This window comes from Artemia franciscana, chromosome 5 (genome assembly GCF_032884065.1).
Source record: "Artemia franciscana chromosome 5, ASM3288406v1, whole genome shotgun sequence".
Lineage (NCBI taxonomy): Eukaryota > Metazoa > Arthropoda > Branchiopoda > Anostraca > Artemiidae > Artemia > Artemia franciscana.
In genome coordinates, this window is record NC_088867.1 from 42,204,478 (window position 1) to 42,231,801 (window position 27,324).

The window sequence follows — 27,324 nt, forward strand, 5'->3', positions numbered from 1 at the left end:
AAATGAAGTTTTTAGGCTGTATTATTGATAGAAATCTAAATTGGAATCCTCACATAGAATACACTAAGGCAGCATGCATCAGAAGACTAAATGTTATGAAATCATTAACAAGGTCCTCTTGGGGTAGTAGAGCGAAATTTCAGATTGAGTTTTATCAAAAATATATTCGATCAAAGCTTGAATATGCTGCAGCAATTTATCAATCAGCTCCACAATCAACCCTTAAAAGACTAGACACAATCCAAAATTCAGCTCTGAGGATTTCCTTTGGAGCAAGGAACACAACACCAATTCCATTCCTGCTATCAGAGAGTGGCCTGGAAGACCTTGAAACAAGAAGAAGCACAACTGTGTTAAAATATATCAAGAAACTATGGGCAGCTGACAAAACACATCCAGTAAAATCAAGAATAGTAAAACCAGGTATCTTTATCACAGACAATAGCCAAAAGAAACGTAATCAGAAAAATATTTTTGAGAAAGCCATTGAACTCTGCTCTCAATTTGATTACTGTTTAAAAATAACTGATATGCTAAAGGTCCCAGAAAACGTGCCATTACCTCCTTGGGAACAGAGTCATCTTGAGTGTGTAAATAATATTGGTGAAGTATCCTGGTTCAATCTTGCAATCAGCTTTAGATTACACATGGCCAACTTATATAGCGACTTTGTACATATATATACAGATGGATCAAAAATTCAACATGACACACCAGTTGGGGCTGCATTTGTAATCCCGAAGCTGCAAATTATAAATCAATTTAAGTTACCTGTTGAAACATCTGTATTCCAAGCAGAAGTTATTGCTATTAAGAAAGCCTTGGAATATATAGGAACCAATCTTCAAAACTATCCTAAGATAGTTATATGTTCAGATTCTAAAGCCTCTATTGATGCCATCAGTAATGCAAATAGAAATAAGATGTCCATAACGGAAGTAATTGCTTGTTATTCTATGTTTACATCTGTCTGTGAAAAACACAAAGTAATTCTACAATGGGTACCAGCTCATGTTGGGATTGATGGTAATGAAAGAGCAGACAGAGCTGCAAAGCAGGCCACAAAAATGACAGGCCCCTTTACTGAATGTGATTCTCCTATGGAAGTTAAGATGATTGACAAAGTGATGAAGAATCTAGATAAATTTTCTTTTGAGGAAAACCGGAATTTGTCAGGCAACTATTTTGTCACCTGCAAAACCACAAGGAGCCATGAATTAAAAATATATGACAAATTAACAAGAAAAGAGGGAGTTATTCTGTTTCGGCTAAGATCTCAACATGCAGGGGTTCAATCCTATCGCGCAAGATATTTTGGAGAGGATAAATATTGCACATATTGTAACAATGAAGAGACAATTGCACATGTGCTTCTAGATTGTGATAATTATCAACATCAAAGACAAAGTTTTGTAAAGCTCCTTACTCAGAATTCTATGCAATGTAATATAAACCTTCTTTTGGGTGGAGTGAATGACGAAAAACTTAGTATACAAATTTTTCGACTAGTAGTTCAGTTTCTACAGAACATAGCAGTAGATAAGAAGATATAGACTAGTGCGTTATTCAAAACTTGTCAGATGATGTGTATCAATATATGTCAATATCAGTGAAATGTGTAATTATTGATGACCAAGTTTTGCTTTGGGAGGCAAATCCGCCTTTCCTTGTATTTTCAACCTTCCAGGATGATGTATTTAGAACATTGAATGAGGACCTAAGTGACATCTGCAGTCAAGAAAGGTCCGAAATCTGCTGCTGCATAACGCACCTTTCTGATTTTGAATATGTTTTTCTTAACAACCTTTAGAGTTAGCATCCCTATTTGGTACTTCACCTTAGTTTTTACATTAATTATCGTTATAAATGCATTCCTTGTTTTTCTTTCCATTTTCTGTGCATAGCACTGTAAAAATAATTTCATTGTCATCTAAGATAACTATTGAGCAAGAATTTTAAAACACTAGTTCGTGTGCAGTATAATGCTAAAACATATCCCATAAGCTAGTATAGATAGTAAAGGTATAGTTAAGGGGCTTCTTGCCATCCTAGAAATTAAGCTAGCTGAGCTTTTGAATGAAATTTTCAGGAATGGATCCATGGTCTAAAACTTAGGCTAGCCTACCTTGGGAAGTTGTTATCACTTTATTATCTCTAGATTTTCCTTATTTATAATGCTTGAAGATTGGGTAAACTTCTATTTAATTGACTTCTTGCTATCTCGGAAAAGGCTTAGGTTAGGCAAATGAAACTTTCAGGGATGGGTCTACAGGCTAAGGTATGTACCAGGAAGGTATTTTAAAGTACCCACCTCCACTCCTTCTCCCTCTAGAGGGCCCTGAAATTTGCCTACATGAAAGGTCTATACCTATTGAAATTTTGACAAAACAACATGTTACCTCAATTTTCAGTTACCAGCTGCTTTTTCTCTGCCTTTAGTTCTGAAAATGCAATTCCTGTTATTTGAGTAGAATTTTAAGCCATATCAATGTTTTTTTTTCAAAATTTAGAAAATATATTTGTATATCTTTAAAACCTTGTAAAGTGGAATTGAGCAAAGTTATGAAGCTGAAAACAATTTTGTTGTAGGCTACTTCAATTAAGCAGAAGATCTATTTTGCAAAGTTTCACTTTATAACACACATATTTTTAAAGGTCATCAAAGGAGGTGGAGGTAGCTTCTTCAAAGTATCCATACTTTAGTCTGTAGATTCATCCCTGAAAGTTTCATTTTCCTAACTTAAACACTTTCTGAGGTAACAAGAAGTCAATTAACTAGAATTTTACCAAAGATTGTATAAATAATAATTGCCTAAATTTCAACACAAAACATTATATCTTAGGGTAGTTTTGAGTTTTTAACTGACAGGAATGAACTCATAGCCTTGATGCCTTTAGCTTATTAACTTAAATTCTCTGTGCACTTGCTAGCAATAGGATGAATCCTGTGTCTGCCAGCTGTTGAATTGAATATGTTCATACTTCAGGCTATTAGATGTTGATCTTTTTTCACTGAGAGAGTTCCATAAGCTGACAACACTATTTAAAAAGAATTTGTTCCTTTGTCTGGTATTTGCTTGTTTCTGGAAAAGCTTTTGAAAGTGACCACAATTTTCCTTAGAATTGTCTGGTTGGAAATGGTCAGGAATGGTATCCTCAGTATTTAGAAGCTTGTATGCTGTTATCACATCACTTCATTTGCATCTAGCCTATATGCTTAAGATGATATTTTGAGCTTATAGAGACAGGTCATCACAGAGGACTCCTCTGGACTGATTCCATGGCTGTTTTGTCAGTGTTTTGCTTGGGCATGCAACATATATTCCAAATTCTAGCCCTGTTTGAACTAGACTCTTATAGAGCTTAGTAATGACAGTTAGAGATCTACTAGTGAGCATTCTATTGATTAATCCAAGTGTCTGATTAGTCTTTGCAATAGTTGCTTGTTCACAAATATGGAAATTCACCTTTTCATCTACCAGGACACCAATATCTCTCTCCAAATGGCTGCTGGAAATAGCTTTGCAAGACCCATCACTACAATTCATTTGGCAATGAGTATATGGGTTTTTCTTCCCAAGGTAGAGAGTCTTCCATTTTGCTGCATTGAATTCAAGCTTCCAAACATTAGTCCAGTGAGTGAATGTATCAAGGTCCAGTTGTGTTGACTCAATGTTTTCTGCTGTGTCTAAACTACCAATAAGTTTTGGGTCATCAGCATAGAGGCTTATTTTGCTATCAAGGATTTTTAGCACATAATTTATATATATATATATATATATATATATATATATATATACATATATATATATATATGTATATATATATATATATATATATATATATATATATATATATATATATATATATATATATATATATATATATATATATATATATATATATTGAATAGAGTTAGATCCAATATTGTGCCCTAGGGGACACCACTTTCAACAGCAGCCACCTCAGATAAAAACATTCTTGTATCCCTTCCAAATATTTGAACTGTCTGTTTCTATGTGTTAGGAACTGCTTCATCCACTCTACCATATCCTCACTCACCCCAAAAGCTTGGAGCTTGATTTGAAGTCTTTTATGGCAGACTCTACCAGAAGACTGGTGACATAGTTATAAGTATCAATCAGGTTTGTTTCAATCAATTGACCCGACTTAAAGCCATGTTGACATGATGAGGATAGTTTATTGGTTTTCAAGATTGAAGTGTTAACAGTTGCTTTTAGAAGCTTCCCAACTGTAGAGACAGTGCTTATTGACCTTTAAGTACTTTCATCCTCTTTGCTACCATCCTTGTATATAGGGGATATATGTACTGTGCACCAATCTTATTTGATACACTTTTCATTGAGATATTTTTGAAAAAGTAGAGCTAGCAGGTCCAATGCAATTCTTTTAGAAACCTTGGGATTACATCATCAGGTCCCACTGATTTATTTAGGTTCAACATTCTTAGGGTTGTCCATATCAACCCTATTGACTGGTATTGAGATCATAGGTGTTATAATGGCTTAGGTAAGGGGAATGGGGGGAGGGGCATTATCAAGTAGAGTAAATACAGATGTAAACTGCCTATTTACAGCAAAAGCAATTTTATTTGGGTTGTCTACTATACTGTCATTGACTTCTAATTGTGTATCCAAGTGTCTGACAGGTTTATGGACTGAGACTTAACTCCAAAAACATTTTGTATTTGGCTTGCTTGTTGCTCTTATAGCATCCTTATGCTGTTCAAAAAGCTTCCTGAATAGATTTCTGACTTGATTTTGTGTGTTGGTATATTCTGTGTAGTTATCCTTATTATGTATATTCTGTTTATATAGTCTCCAATTCTTTTCTTTTTATTTCTTGCTCTCCTTATTTCTTTGCTCATAAATTTTTCATGTTGTAGTTTTTCAAGCCTATCTTACTGTATTATTTTTCCCTGAGACCTCTGGCAGTATTTTCTTTATAATATTCCTTGATTTGTCTACATCATTCTCAGTGATAGAGGACCAATCACTCCCTGCCAACTCTTGCCTCATTAGATGGTGATCACTGTACACATGTTTTGTAAAAACATGTTTTGTATGTTACACTTAGTAATCCTTCATTAAGTCAAAAACAATAAGACTGAACCCACGAAAGAGAGACTTTGTCCCCCCTGAAGTTCCTTTCCCTGTTGTGAGTGAGGTGAAAATTCTAGGCGTTATTTTCTCACATGATTGCACCTTTACTACCCATATTAATAGTGTGACCCATAAAGCAAACGCATCTCTGCAAACCCTTTCAAAAATGTATTGCTTTGGGTGTAATGCCCACAGTCTTCTACAGGCATACCTGTGCTATGTACGCCCCATACTTGAATACGCCTGTCCCATCTGGGGCCCATCAGTATTGAGAATGACCTATCTAATGCAGTAACTGGAGTCAGTCCAAAAATGGGCAACCAGGATCATCCTGAGTAACAGAGACATTTCCTACCACAATGCCCTAGCAAACTTTGAACTCCAAAGTTTGGAACTCCGTTTGGGTGAGCTTATCCTGAGGTTTGGCAAAATGCTGCTGTCTAACCCTGCTCATCATGATATTTTACTACCAGAAGCCTTGACAGTCAGCCATACAAGACAGAAGCTAAAACTTGTGCCTGAGCGTGCTCAGACAAACTGCTACCAGAACTGTTTTGTCCCTTTTTTACATCAATATATAATAGTGCATAATAGCATGTTCTGTATTTCAACATCAAATTAGCCATTTGAGCTATGATTGTTGTTTAAATAAATCTTTCTCTCTCTCTCTCTCTCTCTAGTCACTATTACAAGGTACACGCCTACCTGTACCTTTGAGACTACAAAACTATTCACGAAGTTGTATTTGATGGCAGCATCAGATATTTGTTCAAGGGTATCTATCCATGTTTCAATGACTTGAAATCTAAGGTCCATATCTTTGATCACTTGATACTTATATTTACTAAAAGACATTTTCACAGCTTCCTTAATTTTTTACATCAAAATCCTGGGTGACAGCTAGGGCTGGTTTAAGTGGGTCAAGGGATTTGGTAATGGCATCTTGGATATCCAATGCATTTAGTCTTGTCTATTTTCCCCCCTTACATATAGATGATGCCACTCACATCCAATACGTCTTGTCATCTTTGTTAGGAGATCATACTCCAGCTCAATTATTTCAGGGCAATGTGTACTTAGCCATTTACTGCAACCATCACAATCATACTCCAGCTCAATTATTTCAGGGCAATGTGTACTTAGCCATTTACTGCAACCATCACAATTCATTGCACTTGATTTTTCATCAAAATGACAATCACAAGCTCAATATAGATCAGATCCTTTTTTAGACTTGTGCAAGGTCATTTTGATAGTGTTTTTACAAATATAGGACAAAAAGCACAATGTGGTTTGATGCAAATACTGGCCTAATTGTTAAGGTTGGCACTAGGCTCACCACTTATAATCAACAAAATCAAGAATCACAGTTCAAAAATTTGAAAAGAAATCTGCAGAAATCTATAAAATCCAACAAAAAAAATACTTCCCTCTAAATAACTCCTCAAAAGTTATCACTTAATCTGGATTTACAGTTTGATTGATGACAAATATGATATGAAATTTGATGCCCCAGAATGTTTTATCAAGGTCCTATTTTGGTAAAGTTTACTTCTATACAAATTCATAATATTGCACAACTGATATAGGAACAAGATGAACATACAACTCAATTACTTTTTGCCCCTACTCTTTCCAAACATCATAATTAGAATTTTTTCTACAGCCTAATTTAGTTAGATAGAAAATGAAAACATCACTTGATGCATTTCTTAGGTTCTTTCCAAAAAATAATCATCTCAGAGTCAATTACTTTTTGAGCCCTTAAAGTAACCCTAATAGTTATCTTAGTCACCACACAATAGAGTGACCACCACTTGAAATGGGTACCATATAAAAGTGGTTAAAAAATTAAGGGCTTTAGGTTACTTAAACCGCAATGGTAACAATTCTAATTGCCAAAAAATTTATGGTCATTTCACAGTCCACTTTTGATTCTCTAGTTATCCTTAATTTATCAGGAACAAATGTTCAAAATAAGCTTGCTTTTAACAGGCAATATTTGTGAAAATATTTTTGGATGTGAAAACATTGTTAGTGCTTCACATAAATTCATTCACTAAATTCTAATTAAACAGTCTTGAAGATTTTATAATGTTCTTCTTAGTTTTAGAAAAAATTGCTCAAAATCTTATTGAAATAATAAAATTGTGTTTTCAAAATCTTGAAAAAAAAACCAGACAGAGACAGAAATGAATCAAGATTTTTTTTTCTTCCAAAGATAAAACTGGCTGTCATAGCCTACCTTGAAAATGAAACATTTAGTCACTTTTGTGTTGTTTTCATGTTTCGTTTCTTTTTGTTTATTACTGTTTGCCTGTCAAATTATTGTTTTATTTTGATTTTAGTGAGTAATTTATTTTTTAAGCCCAGGCATTATTTAGATTAGCCTTATTGCTGAAAGTTCCATTCACCTAACTCAAACACTTTGTGTGACTCAGCCTATATTTAGATTTTTATAAAAACTAATCCAATGCAACAGAATTAGTACAACTGGGCAAAAAACATGTTTTGTTTATAAAAACAAAATTTGAGACCCATGGTCATGGATATTGATGAAACTTGATAAGTTAATTCATTTCTTGTGTATACTTGACCATGCAAATTTCTTTTGTGTACACTACCTTTTTTGGCTTTAGTTTTACTGCTAGTTCAAAATTTTCTGCATCATGGAAGGTACACACCAAGTACTGTTTCTTGAGAAAATTGTGTATAACTTCCTTGTTTACACATTGTTTTTAATGAAAATTTGGATTATTTTGATCCAATATGTAAAGTATTAAAAAAGCAAAAAAAAAAAAAAAACAATATGAACCTTATGATACTACCCTAAGGCTAATATTATCCCTATTAGCATATTGAAATTTTTTATGAAAAGCTCCAGTTTTATGTAAATGGAACTATTACAATAGATATTATCTTGTTCAATTTGTTTTAAACATTCAGACAGATGAGTAAAAGAAAGAAAAAACAAGTTTTTCAAAAGAAACAACTGTATTAATTTGCGTAGTTTAACCTTCTTCGAATGTCTAGAGGCTCACATTGTAGCATGGTAAGCAAAAATTGGCCCTCAACAAAATACCAGAGATTTTAATTTCTGGGGATGCTTACATCAGAATTTTACGAAAAGTCGCAAAGGGCTGACCTTTGCTTGAAAAATGGAAAATAGGTACCTACAACCATGGGGACATGGGGTGGGCCCCCTGTCAGCTATCCGACTTTTACTGACAGCACTAGCGCCCTAGCTGAGTAGTGCCAGCACTACTCGGCTGTCCAAGAGTTGACATTTACTGGTCAGACACTACATGGCTTCAAAGTTTTAGAGCTTCGAGAATCCTAAACATTTGAAACATTAAGACTGCTATTAGTGCCTCAACCTAAGAAGTCTTTGATATAAAATCTGTTGAAGACAGTTCTCTTGACTGAAGGTGTGTTCCCACTAAATTTAAAGTGGATCAGGGTACTTTTCAGAAGTCGTTGGGCATAGAAATGATATATACCTTAAAAACTTTATCCCATCAGCCCAAGATTTGTGCATCATTAGTGTCTAGTGAATTTGTGCACTTTTTTGCAAAACAGGACTCTAAAGACCACAATTCTCAGGCCCTGAGATCACACATTGGGAATTTTTGTGTGTTTTTGATTTAACTTCAGGCCAAATTGAAAGACATTTGCGTAGCCTCTCTCAACTTTGCTCAGCTCACTAATTACTATAGGAACATCAAAGCATAAGCATCACTGTAAAAATTAGAGTCTTCAAGGCAATCCTCAGGAGTACTCTCCTATACAGGTGTGAAAAGTGGATTCTCAAAGTTCAGAATAATAGACAATTGGATATCTTTGATCAGGACTGTCTATGTTGTATTCTGTGTGTCTAGTTTCATGGATCTAGGCTCATGCATCCAACAAGAAGACATGTGGGTGCTATAATTAACAGTTCCCAGTTTCAGATCATAGGCAGCACAATAGCGCTGCCTAAGTAAAGAGCAATGTGGGCACAATGAACTATTTATTTATTCATTTTTTTACCAGGGCACTTCATATATAAAGGAGTTGTCATAGAAACTTCGGAAGGAGCTCATTTGATTGGAAATTGAAAGGGCCAGCGCCCTTTTTAAAAGTCAAAAGTGATTGTAGGGCAGCCAGCCCTCCCCCCCCCCCCCAACGCCCATCATTTCCCCAAATATATGCAATCAAAATTTGAGATAATGATTTTGTTTAGCCTAGTTGAAAGATCTATAAACTATGTCTTTAAGGATGACAACCCCCCACAGCCCTCAGAGAAAGGGATGTAAGTTATGCCCTAGGGGCATATAAGGTTTTTATAGAAATGGTGGTCGTATAAATTTCGGGGGGGAGGTTCATTGGACTGGTAATCAGAAATTCTAGAGCCCTTTTTAAGATTCTAATTGATCAGAGGGCAGCTACCCCCCTTCCTTTTTTTGGTTTGAAACCAGTGCACTTTTTATAGAAGGATTTGTTGTAGAAACTTCGAAAGGGGCTCATTTAATTGGAAATTTCGACGTCTAGTGCCCTTTTTAACAGTCAAAAGTGATTGGATGACCACCAGCAAACCTGACCCCCCTTAGCCCATCGTTTCTGAAAATATATCCAACAAACATTTGGAGATAACCATTTTGTTCAGTGTAGTTGAAAAGTCTGGTAATTATGGGTTTGGGATGACACTCCCCCCTGCAGCTCTCAGGGCAAGGGTTGTAAGTTATGCCCTGGGGACATATAATGTTTTATGCAAAGTGTGGTCGTAAAAGCTTCAGAGGGGACTCATTGGACTGGAAATCAGAAGTTAGTGCTGGAGTTTAAGAATCAGTACTGGAGCTTAGCTAGGCCTCCCCTTATGGTCTATTTTCTCCAAATGTATCTGATAGAACTTTTGAGATAGCCGTTTGTTCAAAAACAGTCCAAAGATCACATAGCAAGGCCTTTGGGCTGCTACTGCTTCTACTCATACTACTTCTGCTGTTACTATTATTACTACTTTGACTACTACTATTGCCACTAAAGCTAAGACTGCTGCTATTAACTTTACTGCTACTGCTGCCCCTACTAGGGTTTCAAGGCGAAAAATTCGGGAAATTTTGAAATGAAACTGTATGGAACTAAATTAAACACACAATGTCACATAGGTTGTTTAGAGGACATATAAGAAATGCTTGAGGAACGGTTCATGGTATTAAATTTAAACGTTCTGCATGTGTTGAAGGATTTGAGTTGAAGAAGAAACCAAAGGTGCTATGTTCATGCTTCTACTAATAATACTATAGCTATTGTTACTGTGCAAGCTAAGAGTATTAAGGTTTCAAGGAATATTTTGGTGGATCTTGAAGTAAATCAAAAAGTTCTAGCGCCATTTTTAAGAGTCAAAAGAGATTGGAGGGCAATGAGCCCTCTTCCCAAGCCCATTCATTTTTCAAAAATATCGAGTCAAGTTTTTAGACAGTCATTTTGTTCAGCATAGTAGAACAGTCCAGTAACCATTCCTCTAGGGATATTGAGTATGTTGGCTCCCCACAGTCATGTAATTGGCCCATTATGCTTTAAAACTAAATGTAAATAACCCCCTCGCCTTCTCATAACCAGAACATAATTTGTACTTTACTGACAAAAATATTTGACCATGGAATTTTTCATTTATTAAAGTCAAAAAGATAAAAACATTTAAAATGTATTTTGTTTTCAGTATATTGCAAATCATGTTCTGGTCTTGAGAAGGCATGTGGGCTGTGCACTACTTATGTTAATTTTTGTTCGTTTTGAGTTCAACTTGCTTATTTATTATAATTTCTGTTCGTTTTGGGTTTCATTTATTTCTTGATGGTGATCTGCGGTAGTTTTATGCTTGGAAAATTATTTGATTTTATTTCTGCTTATTTTTGGTTTAGTGGAGCTCTTTACTTTTCTTTGAAAAACTTGTTTTATGGAAAGAGTTTTTAAAATTGTTATTGTAAGGAGACAGCAGCTTGTGTGGGTGGGTCATTGTATAAGCTGTGAAGACCACCAGTGCCTCTCCAAGTTTTTTGTTAAAGCACACCTGCTTGAAAATTGGAAATGTCTAACTGGAACCCAGAAAAAAATTGGTCATCAATGGTATAAAGTAGCACAGAGCTTATTGGAGCTTTGCCTTCTCAGTCAGCTCTGGTACAAGGACTGGCTGTATCATGTCAAAGCTGTTTCAAATGACTCTGCCTAAAGGAAAACCTCTTTTGATGAAATTATGAAATCCTCCTTCTTGGAGCTTTGGCCTCTTCAGCTCTGGGACAAAGACTGGCTGTATCATAGTCAAAGCTGTCAAAGCTCAATTTTCACCAAGTCAAGTACACCTTGCTTTTTCACAAAGTCAGGTGTTTACTTATTTTGCACTGAATCTGTGAAATCTACAGTTCAGGCCTAATTGACTTTTGCACAGGGCTTAGGTCAATTTTTGACTGATCTAGACTTAGTTTGTTTTTGTACTTTTTTCCACCAAGTCACATAGTAAATTTGTAGCTTGGATGTAGCTCATTTTTGTACCAAGTCAGAATGGGTTGTTTATGAAAAAAGGCTGTCTTTACCTTGGGTTTCAGTTGTTTATGCACTAACTCAGTCTGTAGATCAAACTAACCTCATTTTTGCACTACATAAGGACTTAAATCGTTTTTACAACGAATTAGTGCTTAACTTTTGTTTGAACTGAGTCAAAATGTAGCAAGTTGTCTATCTTCTTGCTAAAAAGGCGGTAGTCAAGGAGGCAGGTTTTGAGGGATCAGTCGTCCAGTTAGTTCCTTGATCCATGCACATTTTGATTCCTCACGTGATTTGAGTTCTAAGAAGTTTAATGTGCACAACTTTTCTGTTGAAATATTTCAGTGAAGAATGTGTCATTTCCATGATTTTGCGCCCTTGCACCTGGGACACTCTGGGCTATGTGCTCACTGGAAGTATATTTTTGGGCTTTTTAACCATTTTTGGGGAAAAAGGAATCTAAAAAAATTTGATCCAATTTTTGAGATGGAAAACTAAACAAATGGGGAAACTTCGAACCTTACTTCTAATCAAAAATGTTCGGTTTTCCATCAAATGACTCCGTTCATTAGTTCTTTTGATCGCCAGTTCTATACAAAGGGGTAAAAAGTGTATGGGAGACGTATAGAATTAAGTAAATACTACTGCATCAACTCTGATAGTTAAAAAGAATGCAATAATGGTTTGAAGTAATACCCATACACAGAAATGGGGGGGGGGGAGGTGTAGTTCCTATTTATAACAGTGGACCAGGCTCCTATCAGGGATACGGAAAGAATTTAATTAAAATAAAATCCTTCAAATAGAATTTATTTAAAAAGAATTGAAATAGAATCTCTTGAAATTCTTTTTTTTTAGGTCTGGTCTCTCTCTGTCTCTAAAAAAAAAATTTTTACCCCAACTCACTGAAAGATTTTATGTCTGTAATTGCTTCTTCTTTGGTTTGTAGGATATTTTGATACTACCATATTGAGATATGGAAAACTACACTAAAGGGAAAAATTTTGAACCCTCACTTGAAAGTGTTGGACACCCTTTCAGTACGATTATTGGTGAAGATTCATTGGTAACATGGATGAAAGTCAAAGCAGGAAGTAAAATTCACAATTTAATGAGCTATGCACTTAATGATTTAAAAACCAAGAATTATATAATTTGGTCTGGATTTGGTCATGCTGTTGGAAAAGTTGTATCATGTGCTGAAATGATGAAAAGAAGAAAGAAACAACTTTGCCAGATCACAAGAATATCTTATATTGAGTAAGTCATACATATTCAGTCTTTAAAATTCCTGCAAACAAGGATAGTATATGTATCTTAGGATTCCACCATAAAAAGCAGCTTACTAGCATGAACTTGGGGATTTATTTACAATTTTTTCTTTGTTGGTGATTTATTTACAGTTTCCATTGCTGTTTTTTTTAGTGCTGAAATGTGCACTACAGGTTTAATTTTTGTAAAAAGGTAGAGAGGGAGGCTTACATAAATAAATGTATTGCCATGGCCCAGTCTGGGCTTAAAACTGGCTGTACTTCTTCCTAGCTTGCATTCCTTTGTGCAGTTAGTGATTCGAACACCAATTTTTCAATCGAAAATTTGAAGTAAATATTTTGCAAAATTGGAATATTGACTTCCATTCCGAAATTCAAAACTGACTATACTACCTATGACTGTCCATTGGACAGTAATGCCAGAATGCATGAATAGGTTTCAAAACTGCTTTTTGTCTCTTTAGCTAATTGAGGTAGAAAGTTAGTCAATCAAGGTCTGACTATTTAGGCAATTAAGAACATATACAATAAAAAAAAGGCGAATTATTGTTTTTGACCAGTGTTTTTTATTATTATTATTATCAGTAAGTAAGAAAAGTAGAGGTGGCATGAATTCCAGGTAGATTCTTGTATGAAATAAATTGGTTAACCTTAAAAAAAACACTGTCCTAGGTTGCAAAGTGGGGAAACTGAAAGCGTGTGTGATAGTTATTTGCGATTCGTTCTATTTATTTTATTTTAGGATTATGGGTATATGCAGAATTTTTCGAAATTGGGTATGGTGTACAAAAAAAAACTTTGAAAATGCGTTTCCGGAGTTAAGTCCCTTTTAAGATCTGCTTAGAACCCACTTGTCATCGTAAATCACCATGTTATGCTCTTCCAATATCCATTACCAGACTTGTCTGCAGCAAGCAGGAATGTCCTGCCATAGAACCTGAAAATGGAATCCTGTGCTCGCTTGGAATCAAGTAGGTCTAATAATATAGTAGTCAAAACGGGACTGCCTATTTTTTTCGTAAGGCTGTTCAATTCTCTTTTCATTTGCTGTTCAATTTCTATGGATGCTGAAGGTCATGTTCAAATCTTGTTTTAATCACTTTTGTATCCAAGTTGGTAAATCCTTAGAAATTGAACATCAACAATATGATAATTACTAATTTTTAATGTGTTCAAATATTTACCGAACCAACATTCGGTTAGCCTGTGGTCATAATCTGTTTGCCATAACTTATTGCTTTTCTTGAGGCCATAACAATCTCAATGTTTCAAATTATATTAACTTTGCGATTTGGAACATTACAACATTTAGAAACAACAAGTGTATTGACATTTTGAGTGACGATTACACACGTTTTGACATGGACTTGTTAGTAGTTCCAGAAAGCCATCCCTTAGAGTTAGGAAATATGAAATTAAGTGTTATGAAATTTATCTATTCAATAAGAAGGATTGGGTACATAGGCAAGGGGTAGGGATCATTCTGACCAAAGAAGCTTGTAAGTCTTTCATGGGTTTGAAAGGTGTTGATTATAGAATCCTCGTTGCCTGTTCTATGACCAAAGAATACAGGGTATGATTCAAAGTGGTATATGTCTATACAGAAACGACTGGTGGAGATGGTAGTAACTCAGATAAATTTTAAATATTATTTCAGGAACAAATAGACAGGGTTCCTGCGAGAAGTATGTTTTAATTAGGATATAAGATGGTATCCTAGAATACCATCTTATGGACTTATGGCCTATAGATATAGTGTTGTACAGACTGCTGTAATTCTGTACTTCAATCTAGTTAAGATTACATAAAAAACTAGTTTTTTTTAACTGAAAGTAAGGAGCGACATTAAAACTTAAAACGAACAGAAATTACTCCGTATATGAAATGGGTTGTCCCCTCCGCAATCCCTCCCTCTTTACGCTAAAGCTTTTAATTGTTTTAAAAAGCAGAATTGTGGCAAAGAGTCAAAATTTAGCGTAAAGAGCGAGGGATTGCCGAGGGGACAACCCATTTCAAATACGAAGTAATTTCTGTTCGTTTTAAGTTTTAATTTCGATCCCTGAATCAGAAAGGCCGTAGAATAAATAGTTGAAATTACTAAAAATACTATAGCATAAAGAGCGAGGTATTTATCTCCTCCTAAATACCTCGCTCTTTATGCTAAAGTATTTTTAGAGCCCCTCATATGTGTAATAATCTCTGTTCGTTTTAAGTTTCATTGCTACTCTTTACTTTCAATTGAAAAAAACTGTTCCATGTTTATTTTTTCATTGTTTTTTTTTTTATAGTAATTTTAGAAAATCCTGCGCCCTTTTCATTGAATTTCTGTTCCCCCATGACATATTTCTCCAAGGAAAGATCCTCCCACATAGCCCCTCCCCTCAACCTCACCCCCAAAACCAAAAAAATCCCCTGAAAACGACTGTACACTTCCCAATAACCATTATTATATATAAACACTGGTCGAAGTTTGTAACTTGCAGCCCCTCCCCCAGGGACTGTGGGGGAGTAAGTCATTCCCAAAGACATAGTTATTATGGTTTTTGACTATGTGGAACAAAATGGCTATCTCAAAATTTTGATCTGTTGACTTTGGAGAAAAATGAGCGTGGGAGGGGGCCTAGGTGCCCTCCAATTTTTTGGTCACTTAAAAAGGGCACTAGAACTTTTCATTTCCGTTAAAATAAGCCCTCTTGCGACATTCTAGGACCACTTGGTCGATACGATGACCCCTGGAAAAAAAACAACAAATAAACACGCACCCGTGATTTGTCTTCTGGCAAAATCTTTCTATAGGGTTCTCTGATACGCTGAATGTGATGGTGTGATTTTCGTTAAGATTCTGCTACTTTTAGGGGGTGTTTTCCCCTATTTTCTAAAATAAGGCAAATTTTTTCAGGCTCGTAACTTTTGATGACAAAGACTAAATTTGATGAAACTTATATATTTAAAATCAGCATAAAAATCCAATTCTTTTGATGTGTATTTTAGCATCAAAATTCCGTTTTTTAGAGTTTCGTTTACTATTGAGCCGGGTCGCTCCTTACTACAGTTCGTTACCACGAACTGTTTGATCAGCGTTACCATATTAAGTTAACATGGTACTCACATGATCGTAAGACAGCCAATCTTATTGATTATGTTTTTGTAAATAGAATACTTAACTCAGTGCTCAGATTTGAAATCTAAAACTGAAATTTAGGAAGGGTAACTGCCTTCTAGGAAGTTATGACGTTGGTAGCTTTATGGTGTATGTATAAATAATTAAAATAGCAAAAAGAACGCAGAGAAGAAATGTACTTCATAAATCTGTTTGTTTTATTCTTGTAAGTGAAATGAAGTTTGAACTAAGTTGGTGTTAAGTCACATAGCATCTCCAACACTTACAGCATTGGATCCTTCCAACTGACTCAACTCCAATAGATACTTTCCCTAAGACATAGGATTTTCGTGATCTAACTTTCCAAGTGTAGTAAACCCAATACTGTGTTATGCATAATAAAGCAGATTGTGTATGCATGTCGAGGGGTTGAGGAATAATTACTGAAATGTAAGAAGTTGTTTGAGCATTAATAAGTATTAATAAGATCAGGTCAGTTTTTAAGGTCATAGGGAAGGCAATTGTAAACGTCTCAAGCGACATGCAACAAGTTAGCACTTGTGGCTTCTTTATGGATATTTTTAGGGGAAGGTCTTGAATGTACTGGAACGTTTTAGCTATTATCCCGTCACTGTTCCTTGGGTCTGTAGATATCTGATGAGAGGGATGAGTTAACACAAAAGAGGAAATAAATAATGGAAAACGAAAAAAGGAAATTCAGTAATCTAACGTAAATCTATTGGGACGTAAAACACTAGACTAATGCCACGCTCTGTTTTTTATGTCAAACTTCCTACGAAATTTGGAATTAAGCTTGCAAATGAAAGGAAGAAGTCTTGCAATTTAAGTAACTTGTATGCAGCTCAAGCCGTACTATGACCACATCTGTGGATAAAAACGGAATTACGCATGAGTACACCACCAATACTAATCCATACGTAATCTATGGATTTGGTCCGTCTCTAACTTTCAAATGTGAACTTTGTGATTCATCAGCTACAGCAAAGGTTTAAGGTTTTTTTTTATTACTAGAAAATAGGGAAGCCCAATACAGCAGTTTCTGTATCTTTATGCTGAATTAGACCAAATATAGGCTACAGAGACATAGTGTGTGGAAAAAAGCAAAGATATATAAAACGAACAAAGACGAAACAAAGACGCAGACAGACAAAATAAACAAGACAAAAAGATAAAACAAGACAAGCAACAACAAAGACGTGGAAACAAAGTAGCTTTGGAATAGGATTCTCAAACCACGCTCTTGTCACTTAGATTGTGTACTTCTGAAGCGTGGCGTTACAAAGACATGAATCATTCTTAGCTCTTTTTTTTTATCTTATCGAGAAGTGGGATTATATTGTGGCTTGACCATAAGTTGTCAGTTACTGTGCTGAAATCCATGTATAATCACACAGCTTATTAAATTATACATCACACAGCTTATTAAATTATACATCACACAGCTTATTAAATTATACATCACACAGCTTATTAAATTATACATCACACAGCTTATTAAATTATGTGAATCATAGTCACAAAATGTTAAAGAATTGTCTCTCTTGGCTCTAACAATAGAGAAAGTGTTTCTGATTGGTAAAAAAAATAATGTTCTGAAGCTGCTTTAGCATTAAGTTATTTTTGATAGACCACTGAATACAGCTAATTAAATTATAAAAGCTTACAACTCATAGGAACGTAATATCATACTTACTCATATCAAGTAAAATATTGGAAGCCTATAGTTTATTTTTGCGGTTGATGGTTAAGGCTTTGAGGCTTTCTAAATAGAATAAAGCCCTAAAACTTTCATAATTAAAACGATTTTCATCATTTATGTGTCGTCCACAGTACCGTCAATTCACGAAAATATGGGTTGGGTTGAAAAAAATATATTTTTTTTAAATCTGGGCACAGGTGATTATTTTGCTGTTTTTTAATTTTTTTTTTCAATGATAACACCAACAACGGGGATTTTTCAATGAAAATACAAGAAAGGTACTCTTCAAAATTTAGGAGAAGGGGACAAGTTCCCTCTCTCAATCAATTGACGCCAGCTGTTGGCCATTATTATTCATAACCTCTTAAATTGAGTTATCTATGTGAAGTTAGATTCGCACTATAAATAATTTTTTTTTAAATTATCCATTTAGATAAATTAGTGCGTAAGAATGTTAACCCTATAAATTAGTTAAGATGTATCTGAACGCCTGGAAGCTTGAATTTCTGCTCCTCCCTTTGCAACAGTATTTGAAACAGTATTAAAACAGAAATATGAGTCACAAAATGTTAAAGAATTGTCTCTCTTGGCTCTAACAATAGAGAAAGTGTTTCTGTTTGGTAAAAAAATAATGTTCTGAAGCTGCTTTAGCATTAAGTTATTTTTGATAGACACGCAGAACCCCATGATTACGGACTCATTTCATTTTGAAATGAGTCTTTTTGAATCTTTTTTAAATTGTTGTAAAGTTATTGGCTAGGGTTTTTGCCCCCCCTAACATTTAAAGCGATTCATGTGTTTTTTGAGCTAGTCTGTTGCTGACTTTGTCGTTCGCTTTGGGGACGGTATCGTAACTGAAATGACAGCATCCATGTGGTCTTAATTTGAGTCTCTAGTTTGCTTGTTTCTGATAAGCTGTGTCTTTTGCAACATATTAACATAGAAAACAATCCTCCTTACCGATCAAAAACGCTATTAATTGTAATTCTTTAATTTACAAGCATTTTAAATACACAGTCTTTATGTTGTTGAAGTTTATAAATCTATTGATGTTGAAGCATTGATGATACTGAGTTGTAGACAAAATTTTTAAATATACCAATATAAGCATTTCATTCTATTTGAAAATGTTGCTACTATTTTCAGTTTTGAAGAATATTGGGATCCAAAAGATGAAGGACTAGATCAATTGAAAGTCGTTCGGAAAGTCCCAATAGTACATATACTATTGTCTAAGCTACCTCTGGATCCTCAAGAATTAGGGTAAGTGTTTCTTTTAATTGTTATTCAAGACAAAACAACTACTGAATATATAATTAAGGAAAATTGTTAGGTTGAGTATACAGAATTGCCTTTGAATTAAAATAGAATAGTTGTGGGCATCAAGTCATGGCTAATTGTTGAAAAAGCCAATACAGATAGTCCAATTGAATGAGAGGCAATTCTGGCATTATACCCCCTTATTAGGATTGTATAATTTTCTATGATTAGTCATGACTTGATGTCTACATCTATTCCATTTTACTATTCTGTGGCTAATTGTAGAAATTGTAGTCCAATTAAATGAGAGGCAATTCTGGCATTATACCCCCTTATTAGGATTGTATAAAAATGATTAATTTGTTAATAATTAATTAGTTAGTTAATTTGTTAACAGACATGTCCATCTATTATCCGTCCATGCGTTATTCCTAGGGCAGTAGAACTAAGGTAGATAGTCATAGAGCTAAGATGGTCATAGAACCTATAGTTTTTCAAGTGTTTGGTTCAATGGCACGACTAAACGGCGGGAGTAAGTGTGCCTCCCTTATTGGACCAATACTTGTTTGTTATCTTTTAGCAAGGCACGCCTGCCTATAGTCTCAGGCAGGTTGACCAAGAATTTTAAATTGACATACGACCATTAGATTGCCTGTAATGGAAGATAAACAAAGCACGCCTAACTATAGTCTTAGGCAGGTTGAACCAAGAATTTAGAATTGGCCTTTAATTTGTGTGGAAGGACAGGCCAACAAGCGTCTAAAGTCGGAATATATACAGTACTTTGTTGGGGGGCAAGAGGGGGTGCCATTGAAGTAGGTGCTATTCAAGTGGTAGTGAAGAAAAGTAACTATTTAACTAACACGCTACTTGGTGAATTTAAAAACATTACGCTACATATTATAAACAATAAACACACATTAAACAATCCTAAATATAAGTGCTTGTGCTTGGCTTTGTACCAAAATTGTCAGCAATGAGTTGCTGCAGATAATAGTTATATAGCGTAAACAAAATTTTGGGTGGGCGAAGGTGAATGCCGTTTCCACTCGGCTTTTTTCAGCCACATTTACTAATAATACTGCAATACACATCTCCCTCTACTTTCCCCAACCTCCACGCCCTGCACAGGATGTTCAGTCTCATAATTGAACTAACCTCTATTCTAATAGCCTTGGGTATCGTGCTTTTCATTTGATAGTAATTTAAATGGATTTTGACTCTATGCTCTGTATTTGTTGTGCTAAACTTTTAATATCCGTGATTTATTGAAATATTATTTATGTATTTTTATTAAATTGAGTTTTGTTTGTGGGTATGCCGGTTTCTATAGCATTAATATCAGCGGGCCAAATAAAGCTGAAACAAAAATTACAGGCAGCGCAATAGCGCTGTCTAAGTAAAGATACATGATAGTCAGGGTATTGTCACAGATTGTATAACATAATATTACGACATATTCCCCAGATTTAAAGAGCGACCATGTTTCAAATTTGAAAGTATTCGGAAAATAAAGTTAGAATTATTAACTTATCCGTTGGGCATTGTTTGATGAAGAATATCCTGAAAATCTGAACAGTTGTTGGTATCATTGCGGCAGAAACCTCAAATTAATTGAAAATTATCAGGGATGCCAATTGAAAGGGTAAAATTGACTCATAGAGTTTGAAAATTATCTTCCCCTTTGTATCTTAGTTTTTAAAAAACGAATTCTATAAAAATTATACAAAAATTTTTCTTGTGTAAATGCATATAATTCTAACAAAAAGAGTCTTAAGTAAATTCACAATTACTCGTTTAAAGGGGGTATACACATTTATTATTCTTTTGTTTTAAGTTCTGAGGTGTCAATTAAGCAATAACAGTTGAGTTAAAAAAGTCTGGCGTGAATTCGATTTCTCTTTCCTATTAATGCATGACAGAATCATCCATTTTATAGAATTTGTTTTCTTCATGAACTCGTTGTGATTTTCACTGTTACTTCTCTTCTAACCACAGCTTTTATTGACGATTCGATGTACCCGTTGTGGTACTGATTGTAAAATGTCTCTCTCGCTGTCTCATTTCGCTAGCGCTTCATTTTTGTGCATCATTACCTCCAACTTTTTTCCATGGCTTTTACTTTAGCTGTTTGGATTCATTCAAAATCCTGTATTCTAATACCTAAGGCCTCTGAAATCTAAAATACGCATTGGCATAACTAATTTCGAAGACCACATTGCTTTTCCATGAAGATAAATAAAAGTTCAATTAGGAATAAAATCCTTTTAATAGACAGTGATAAACTTTACAAAAATAGTAGATATTTTGGTCCCGTTTGCAGTGACCGTCATCAGTAGCAATACTAAACTAAAACAATTAAGAACAATATTTTATATACAAAATAAAATAAACTGCATAGTTTTTAGTAATCTTATTCTTTTTCAAAGCAAAAACCGAAGCAAGTCTCTTTGACCATCTTGGATCCACTTCGTTAGCATTGAATGAACTAACACTGATGACGGCCATTGCATACGTGACCGAAATATTTTTCCATTTTTGTGAAATTTATCACTGTCTATTAAAAGGATTTTATCTCTATTTGAAGTTTTATTTATTGGCATAATCATTGTTTTATTCTTTACTTTCAAGTAATAGGGTGTCAAATCAGCGATTTTAGTTGAATTAAGAAATTCTGTCGTTAATTCAATTTCTCCTTCCTTCTTATCCTTAGGCTACAGACGGTAAAATAATATTTTTCTTATTCAATGTCATTTTTCTGAAATATCTAAAAACTGCAATTATTGTGTTATTCTTTAGTTTTAAGTCACATTTTCGTCTGTAATTTAATATGATTTGTTGCTGTTTCTTGTTCCGTGCCCTCTCTTTAGCTGTTCATAGTCATTTATTATTTTGTGTAAGTTTTGCGTGTGTCATCGATACTAAATGCTAATTCCTCGTTCTATCAAACAGTTCGTGGTAACGAACTGTAGTAAGGAGCGACCCGGCTCAATAGTAACCAAAACTCTAAAAAATTGAATTTTGATATCAATAGCTATATCAAAAGAATCGCATTTTAATGCTGATTTTAAATATATAAGTTTCATCAAGTTTAGTATTACCCATCAAAAGTTACGAGCCTGAGAAAATTTGCCCTATTTAGGAAAATAGGGGGAAACACCCCCTAAAAGTCGTAGGATCTTAGCGAAAATGACACCATAAGATTCAGCGTATCAGAGAACCCTACTGTAGAAGTTTCAAGCTCCTATCTACAAAAATGTGGAATTTTGTATTTTTTGCCAGAAGACAAATCACGGGTGCGTGTTTATTTGTTTTTTTTTTTTTGTTTTTTTTTTTCCCAGGGGTCATCGTATCGACCAAGTGGTCCTAGAATGTCGCAAGAGGGCTCATTCTAACGGAAATAAAAAGTTCTAGTGCCCTTTTTAAGTGACCAAAAAAATTGGAGGGCATCTAGGCCCCCTCCCACGCTCATTTTTTTCCCAAAGTCAACGGATAAAAATTTTGAGATAGCCATTTTGTTCAGCATAGTCGAAAACCATAATAACTATGTCTTTGGGGATGACTTACTCCCCCACAATCCCTGGGGGAGGGGCTGCAAGTTACAAACTTTGACCAGTGTTTACATATAGTAATGGTTATTGGGAAATGTACAGACGTTTTCAGGGGGATTTTATTTTGTTTGGGGGTGGGGCTAAGGAGAGGGGGCTATGTTCGAGGATCTTTCCTTGGAGGAATCTGTCATGGGGGAACAGAAATTCAATGAAAAGAGCGCAGGATTCTCTAGCATTACTATAAGAAAACAATGAAAAATAAACATGAAAACGTTTTTTCAAATGAAAGGAAGAAGCAGCATTGAAACTTAAAACGAACAGAGATTATTACGTATATGAGGGGTTCTAAAAATACTTTAGCATAAAGAGCGAGGTATTTAGGAAGAGATAAATACCTCGCTCTTTATGCTAAAGTATTTTTAGTAATTTCAACTATTTATTCTACGGCCTTTCTGATTCAGGGGTCATTCTTAAAGAATTGGGACAAAACTTACGATTTAGTGTAAAGAACGAGGTATTAACGAGGGTACAAACCCCCTCATATACATAATAATAATTAAAGAATATAAAAGTTTGTTACGTAAGTTAATTCTAAAGTTACGTATATTTTTTGCTAATAAAAAAAATCGTTAAAATTAAAATTAATAGTTGCCTTTTTCTGTAACCAAAAAATTGCATGGCAACTAGGCCTCCTTCCCCATCCCATATTTCTCAAAATCGTATGATCAAAACTTTTTTAGCCAAAAAAGAAATTAATATGCAAATTTCATTTGAATAGTTTACGTGTGGAGAGTCAAAATCAAACATGCATTAATTCAAAAACGTTCAGAAATTACATAAAAAAAACTAGTTTTTTTAACTGAAAGTAAGGAGCGACATTAAAACTGAAAACGAACAGAAATTACTCCGTATGTGAAATAGATTGTTCCCTCCGCAATCCCTCGCTCTTTACGCTAAAGTTTGACTCTTTGCCACAATTCTGCTTGTTAAAACAATTAAAAGCTTTAGCGTAAAGAGCGAGGGATTGCGGAGGGAACAATCTATTTCACATACGGAGTAATTTCTGTTCGTTTTCAGTTTTAATGTCGCTCCTTACTTTCAGTTAAAAAAACTAGTTTTTTTTATGTAATCCTTCACAGACGCTAGAATGACAGGTTCCTTATTCAATTGTAATTTTCTGCAAAGCAGTTTGTTATCTTGTGTAAATCTGCATGTGTCATAGATACTAAAAACGATACGACCAGTCCTGGGCCAGAAATGATGTAGTTTATTCTCTTGGAATGTGCTCATAAATATGATGTCACTCATATGAGTTTTTTTTTCTCGCTCCAAATTTAAAGGCTCTAAATGAATTTTCTCAAACTCGTACCCTATCTACATTCTTTTTTTTCAGGCCAGAAAATCTTGAGGTGCCAATTTAAAAAAAAAATAGAGAAAAAAGGATTTTTTTTTCAAAAAAAATGTAAATAAATAATCACTTATTGCTCGTTTAAAGAGACTGTATAAATTATATTTGTTTAAATATAAATGTATATATATATATATATATATATATATATATACATGTAAATTTAAACATATATATATATATATATATATATATATATATATATATATATATATATATATTTACATATATAGTGATAGGTTTGTCACTGTCAATTTAACAAAATTCCGATATTCCCTTCGAAAAATCCCTAGTTTAGAAATAAATTTGGAAATTTTTAAATGACTAGCTTACTTTTGAAGGTAATGTTTAATTCTACTGTCCTAAGTAGCTTTTCTGATTTCCTAAAAATTGTTCTTTCTAACTTTTATAATAAATAAAAAGTGTGTGCTTCATACAAATATGACATTTTCTAGAAACAAGAATTTAAATTTAAAAGGTGTACTGTTACTTGCTGTTAAACCGTAAACATGATAAGATTAGAACTTACGGAAACTTGCGAGATTAATTAACTAAATGAAACTGATAGTTTCTCCATAATCTAAATACCCAAACCGTTTACTGTTGAGAAGAATCGTCCAGCGCTGGCTCTTTATCGAGGAAAACGCCTACTACGTGGACCTGCCTTCCATTCACTACTCTCAATGACTCGCACTTATGGTCCTTGTGAAAGAATAGCATAGGCTTGTATTCACCCCAAGGACACACGGACACTTCTAGAAACAAACTCACTTGATTTTATATGTATCAAATAGTTTATGGGATACGAATTGTTAGTAAAGAGGAAGTTGTTCTAATAGCAACCTAAACCCCAAAAAGGAATTTTGGGTACGAAAATAAACGTTAAATGAATTTAAAGTTTCGTGGTAACTTCAAGTATTTATTACTCATGAAGTTCATATTTATCAATCTAAAGCTACTAGACTGTTAGTAAAGAGTAAGTCGTTCTAATAGTAACCTAAATTCTAATAAGGAATATTGAGTACCAACATAAACGTTAAAAGAAAGTTATTTTCATTGTAATTTCAAATTTGTATAGTTCATTAAGTTTATATATATCCACCTAAAGCTACTAGCATTTACCGCCTAAACTCCTTAAGTCTAAAAAATATATTTGACGTATGGGTATTGCCGGATGACAGATCCACTGTCATTACCCAAATATATGGAATTTAATATGTACATATACTTACCTGCAAAGAAACAGGAGAGGTGGAAGAAATCCCGAAAAATGGGATTTTTTTAAAATTTCTCCCTGAAAAACATGAAAATCATTGGTCTTAAAAATTATTTTTAGTTTTAGCCCCCCCCCCCCCCCCGAGGAATATTTTCAAAGGCACGTTTTCGCAGGGAGAGTAACTTTCTCCAAACGGTGTTCAGTGTTCGGCAGTGTTTCTGAAAGCTAAAATGAAATTTGAACACAAACATTTGGGCTAGAGGGGGGGGGGAGCACCCGTCCCATCATATTTAAGAGATCCTTGGATCACAAAAATGGATGTAACGAATGGTAACTGTAAAGAGGTCATTGTCAATAAAAGCCGAAACTCTTAAGAATAAATTTCAATTACCATGTACACTTTTTTGCTTTTTTTATGTTGATTCTAAGTATGCAAGATTCGCTAAGTTTAAAGCTACCAAAAATCAGCACTTGATATTTACATAATTTTAGAAAAAGGAGATAAGCACCTCCTTTGAGAACTGTGACCTTGGTAACAATTACACCACATTATTCAACACGTTCAATAAGCCTAGAACAGAGTTTCAAAGTATCATCTTAAAGAATAGGTGCTTTTGTCTCAAAATGTTTTAAAAACTAAAAGATTTTTTTTTACCAGGCAACATTGGGATTTGACATTAAAAATATAAGGCTTGGGGTAGTCATCGCGTAATATTTTCATTTGAATAATTATGAAATATTAAATTTCTCACCCCGAAAGAAAATAAATTGCTTTTGCTGATGGCAATCTTCATATTAGCATTTGTCTGCATAGCAAAGGTTTGGAAGGTTTGTTCAATATTTTTGATGTTGCGAAAAGAAGGATTTGATAATTAAGAGTGAAAACAGAAAACAATTGCTATTATATAAGTCATGTAAACAAAGTTTGGCCCAACATTCATTATCTTCCTATTTTTTTCTCTAAGTGAAAGGAGCTGATGAAAATAACTTGTATGGAAAAGTCTCATGTTGCTTAAGAATAAATCTTGGAGGAATTCACAAAAAGGAGTTATCAACGCAGGATTTAAATCAGAATTGTTGGAAATTTTGGGTGAAATCATGATACTAATAGTATAAGGGAGTTCGTTTTGCACCTCTCTCATCACTTATTTTTTTTAAACCCGTCCTCAACAATTGTGTCAGATTTTTGAAACACAGACATTACGGCCGAGCTTTGGCCATTGGATATTTATCTGTAGATGAGGGAGAATATATATAATATCTTTTTGACATATCAACTACCTCAAAAAATAAATTGGTCTTTTTTTGTTTCTTAAAACTTTAGTACAATTAGATCTCATTCTTTTCTAGCACCTTTTATCCTGCGGGACTTCAATTTTAAACGAATTTGACTCCACGGGTTCTTTACACGATTTTTTTGTGGGGGAGGGTACCACCTCCTATACTCCCTGTACTTTCTCTGGAAGCAGAGAGGGGTTTCAGTTGGAATAGGCAAAATGTGCATTGTTTATGCAAACATAAAGCTTTTCTCGCCAAACCCCCTTTTTCCAGTCCTCCATGCTTAGACAAAATACTTGCGAAATTGTTCCATCATGTTTGCGATTCCATTGCTTCGTGTTATGAGTAGTGTCTGAATCCAATTGGACATCAGTTTAAGAAGATGCAATGATGAAACAGCACAATGAAAGATGTGTGTAAATATTTGAATTAATGAAGATATGTTAAATACCATGTTTATGATTATTTGAAATGCATGTGCAGTTTTTTTGGTCTATCCTATATTTAGATAGATGTCTAGATTTATAAAAATAGACGAAGGACGCTGAGCGTCTGAGCCCTTCAAAGCTGAGCTGTGTTAGCAAATAAGTATAGGCTATAAATAAATGGTTGTGATGCATAGTAGGTATGTATAGCTGTGGTATATCTTTTTCTTCGTGGATTACTTTCAGGTATCAAGCCCATGATTCGAATCTTTTCGATGTGCCTAAGACTGCAAAGAAAAAACCTAGAGCTAGAAAGCCAAAAATAGAAGAAAAGGAAGCAGTATCTGAAGAATAGTGTGAAATTGCTGATATATTTTTGTATATTTAATTGGAGATTCAGGATGACACGCAAAATAAAGAATTCCTTATTTACCGAATTCTTTTTTTTTCAAA

At 34.4% G+C, this 27,324-nt stretch overlaps 1 protein-coding gene across 2 annotated transcripts; it reads left to right on the plus strand.

Moving 5' to 3' along the window:
- Positions 1 to 1,803: 1,803 nt before the first annotated feature.
- LOC136027433 (ribonuclease P protein subunit p25-like protein) lies at positions 1,804 to 27,303 on the plus strand. 2 transcript variants are annotated; one of them, XM_065704703.1, is made up of 4 exons: positions 1,804 to 1,828; positions 12,592 to 12,902; positions 18,880 to 18,996; positions 27,118 to 27,303. In XM_065704703.1, exons 2-4 carry the CDS (start codon positions 12,619 to 12,621, stop codon positions 27,224 to 27,226), a joined length of 510 nt encoding a protein of 169 aa, XP_065560775.1. In that variant the 5' UTR covers positions 1,804 to 1,828; positions 12,592 to 12,618; the 3' UTR covers positions 27,227 to 27,303. The 2 variants fall into 2 exon arrangements, with proteins under 2 accessions (XP_065560775.1, XP_065560774.1); XM_065704702.1 differs by lacking the exon at positions 1,804 to 1,828 and adding an exon at positions 1,925 to 2,022.
- Positions 27,304 to 27,324: the final 21 nt, after the last annotated feature.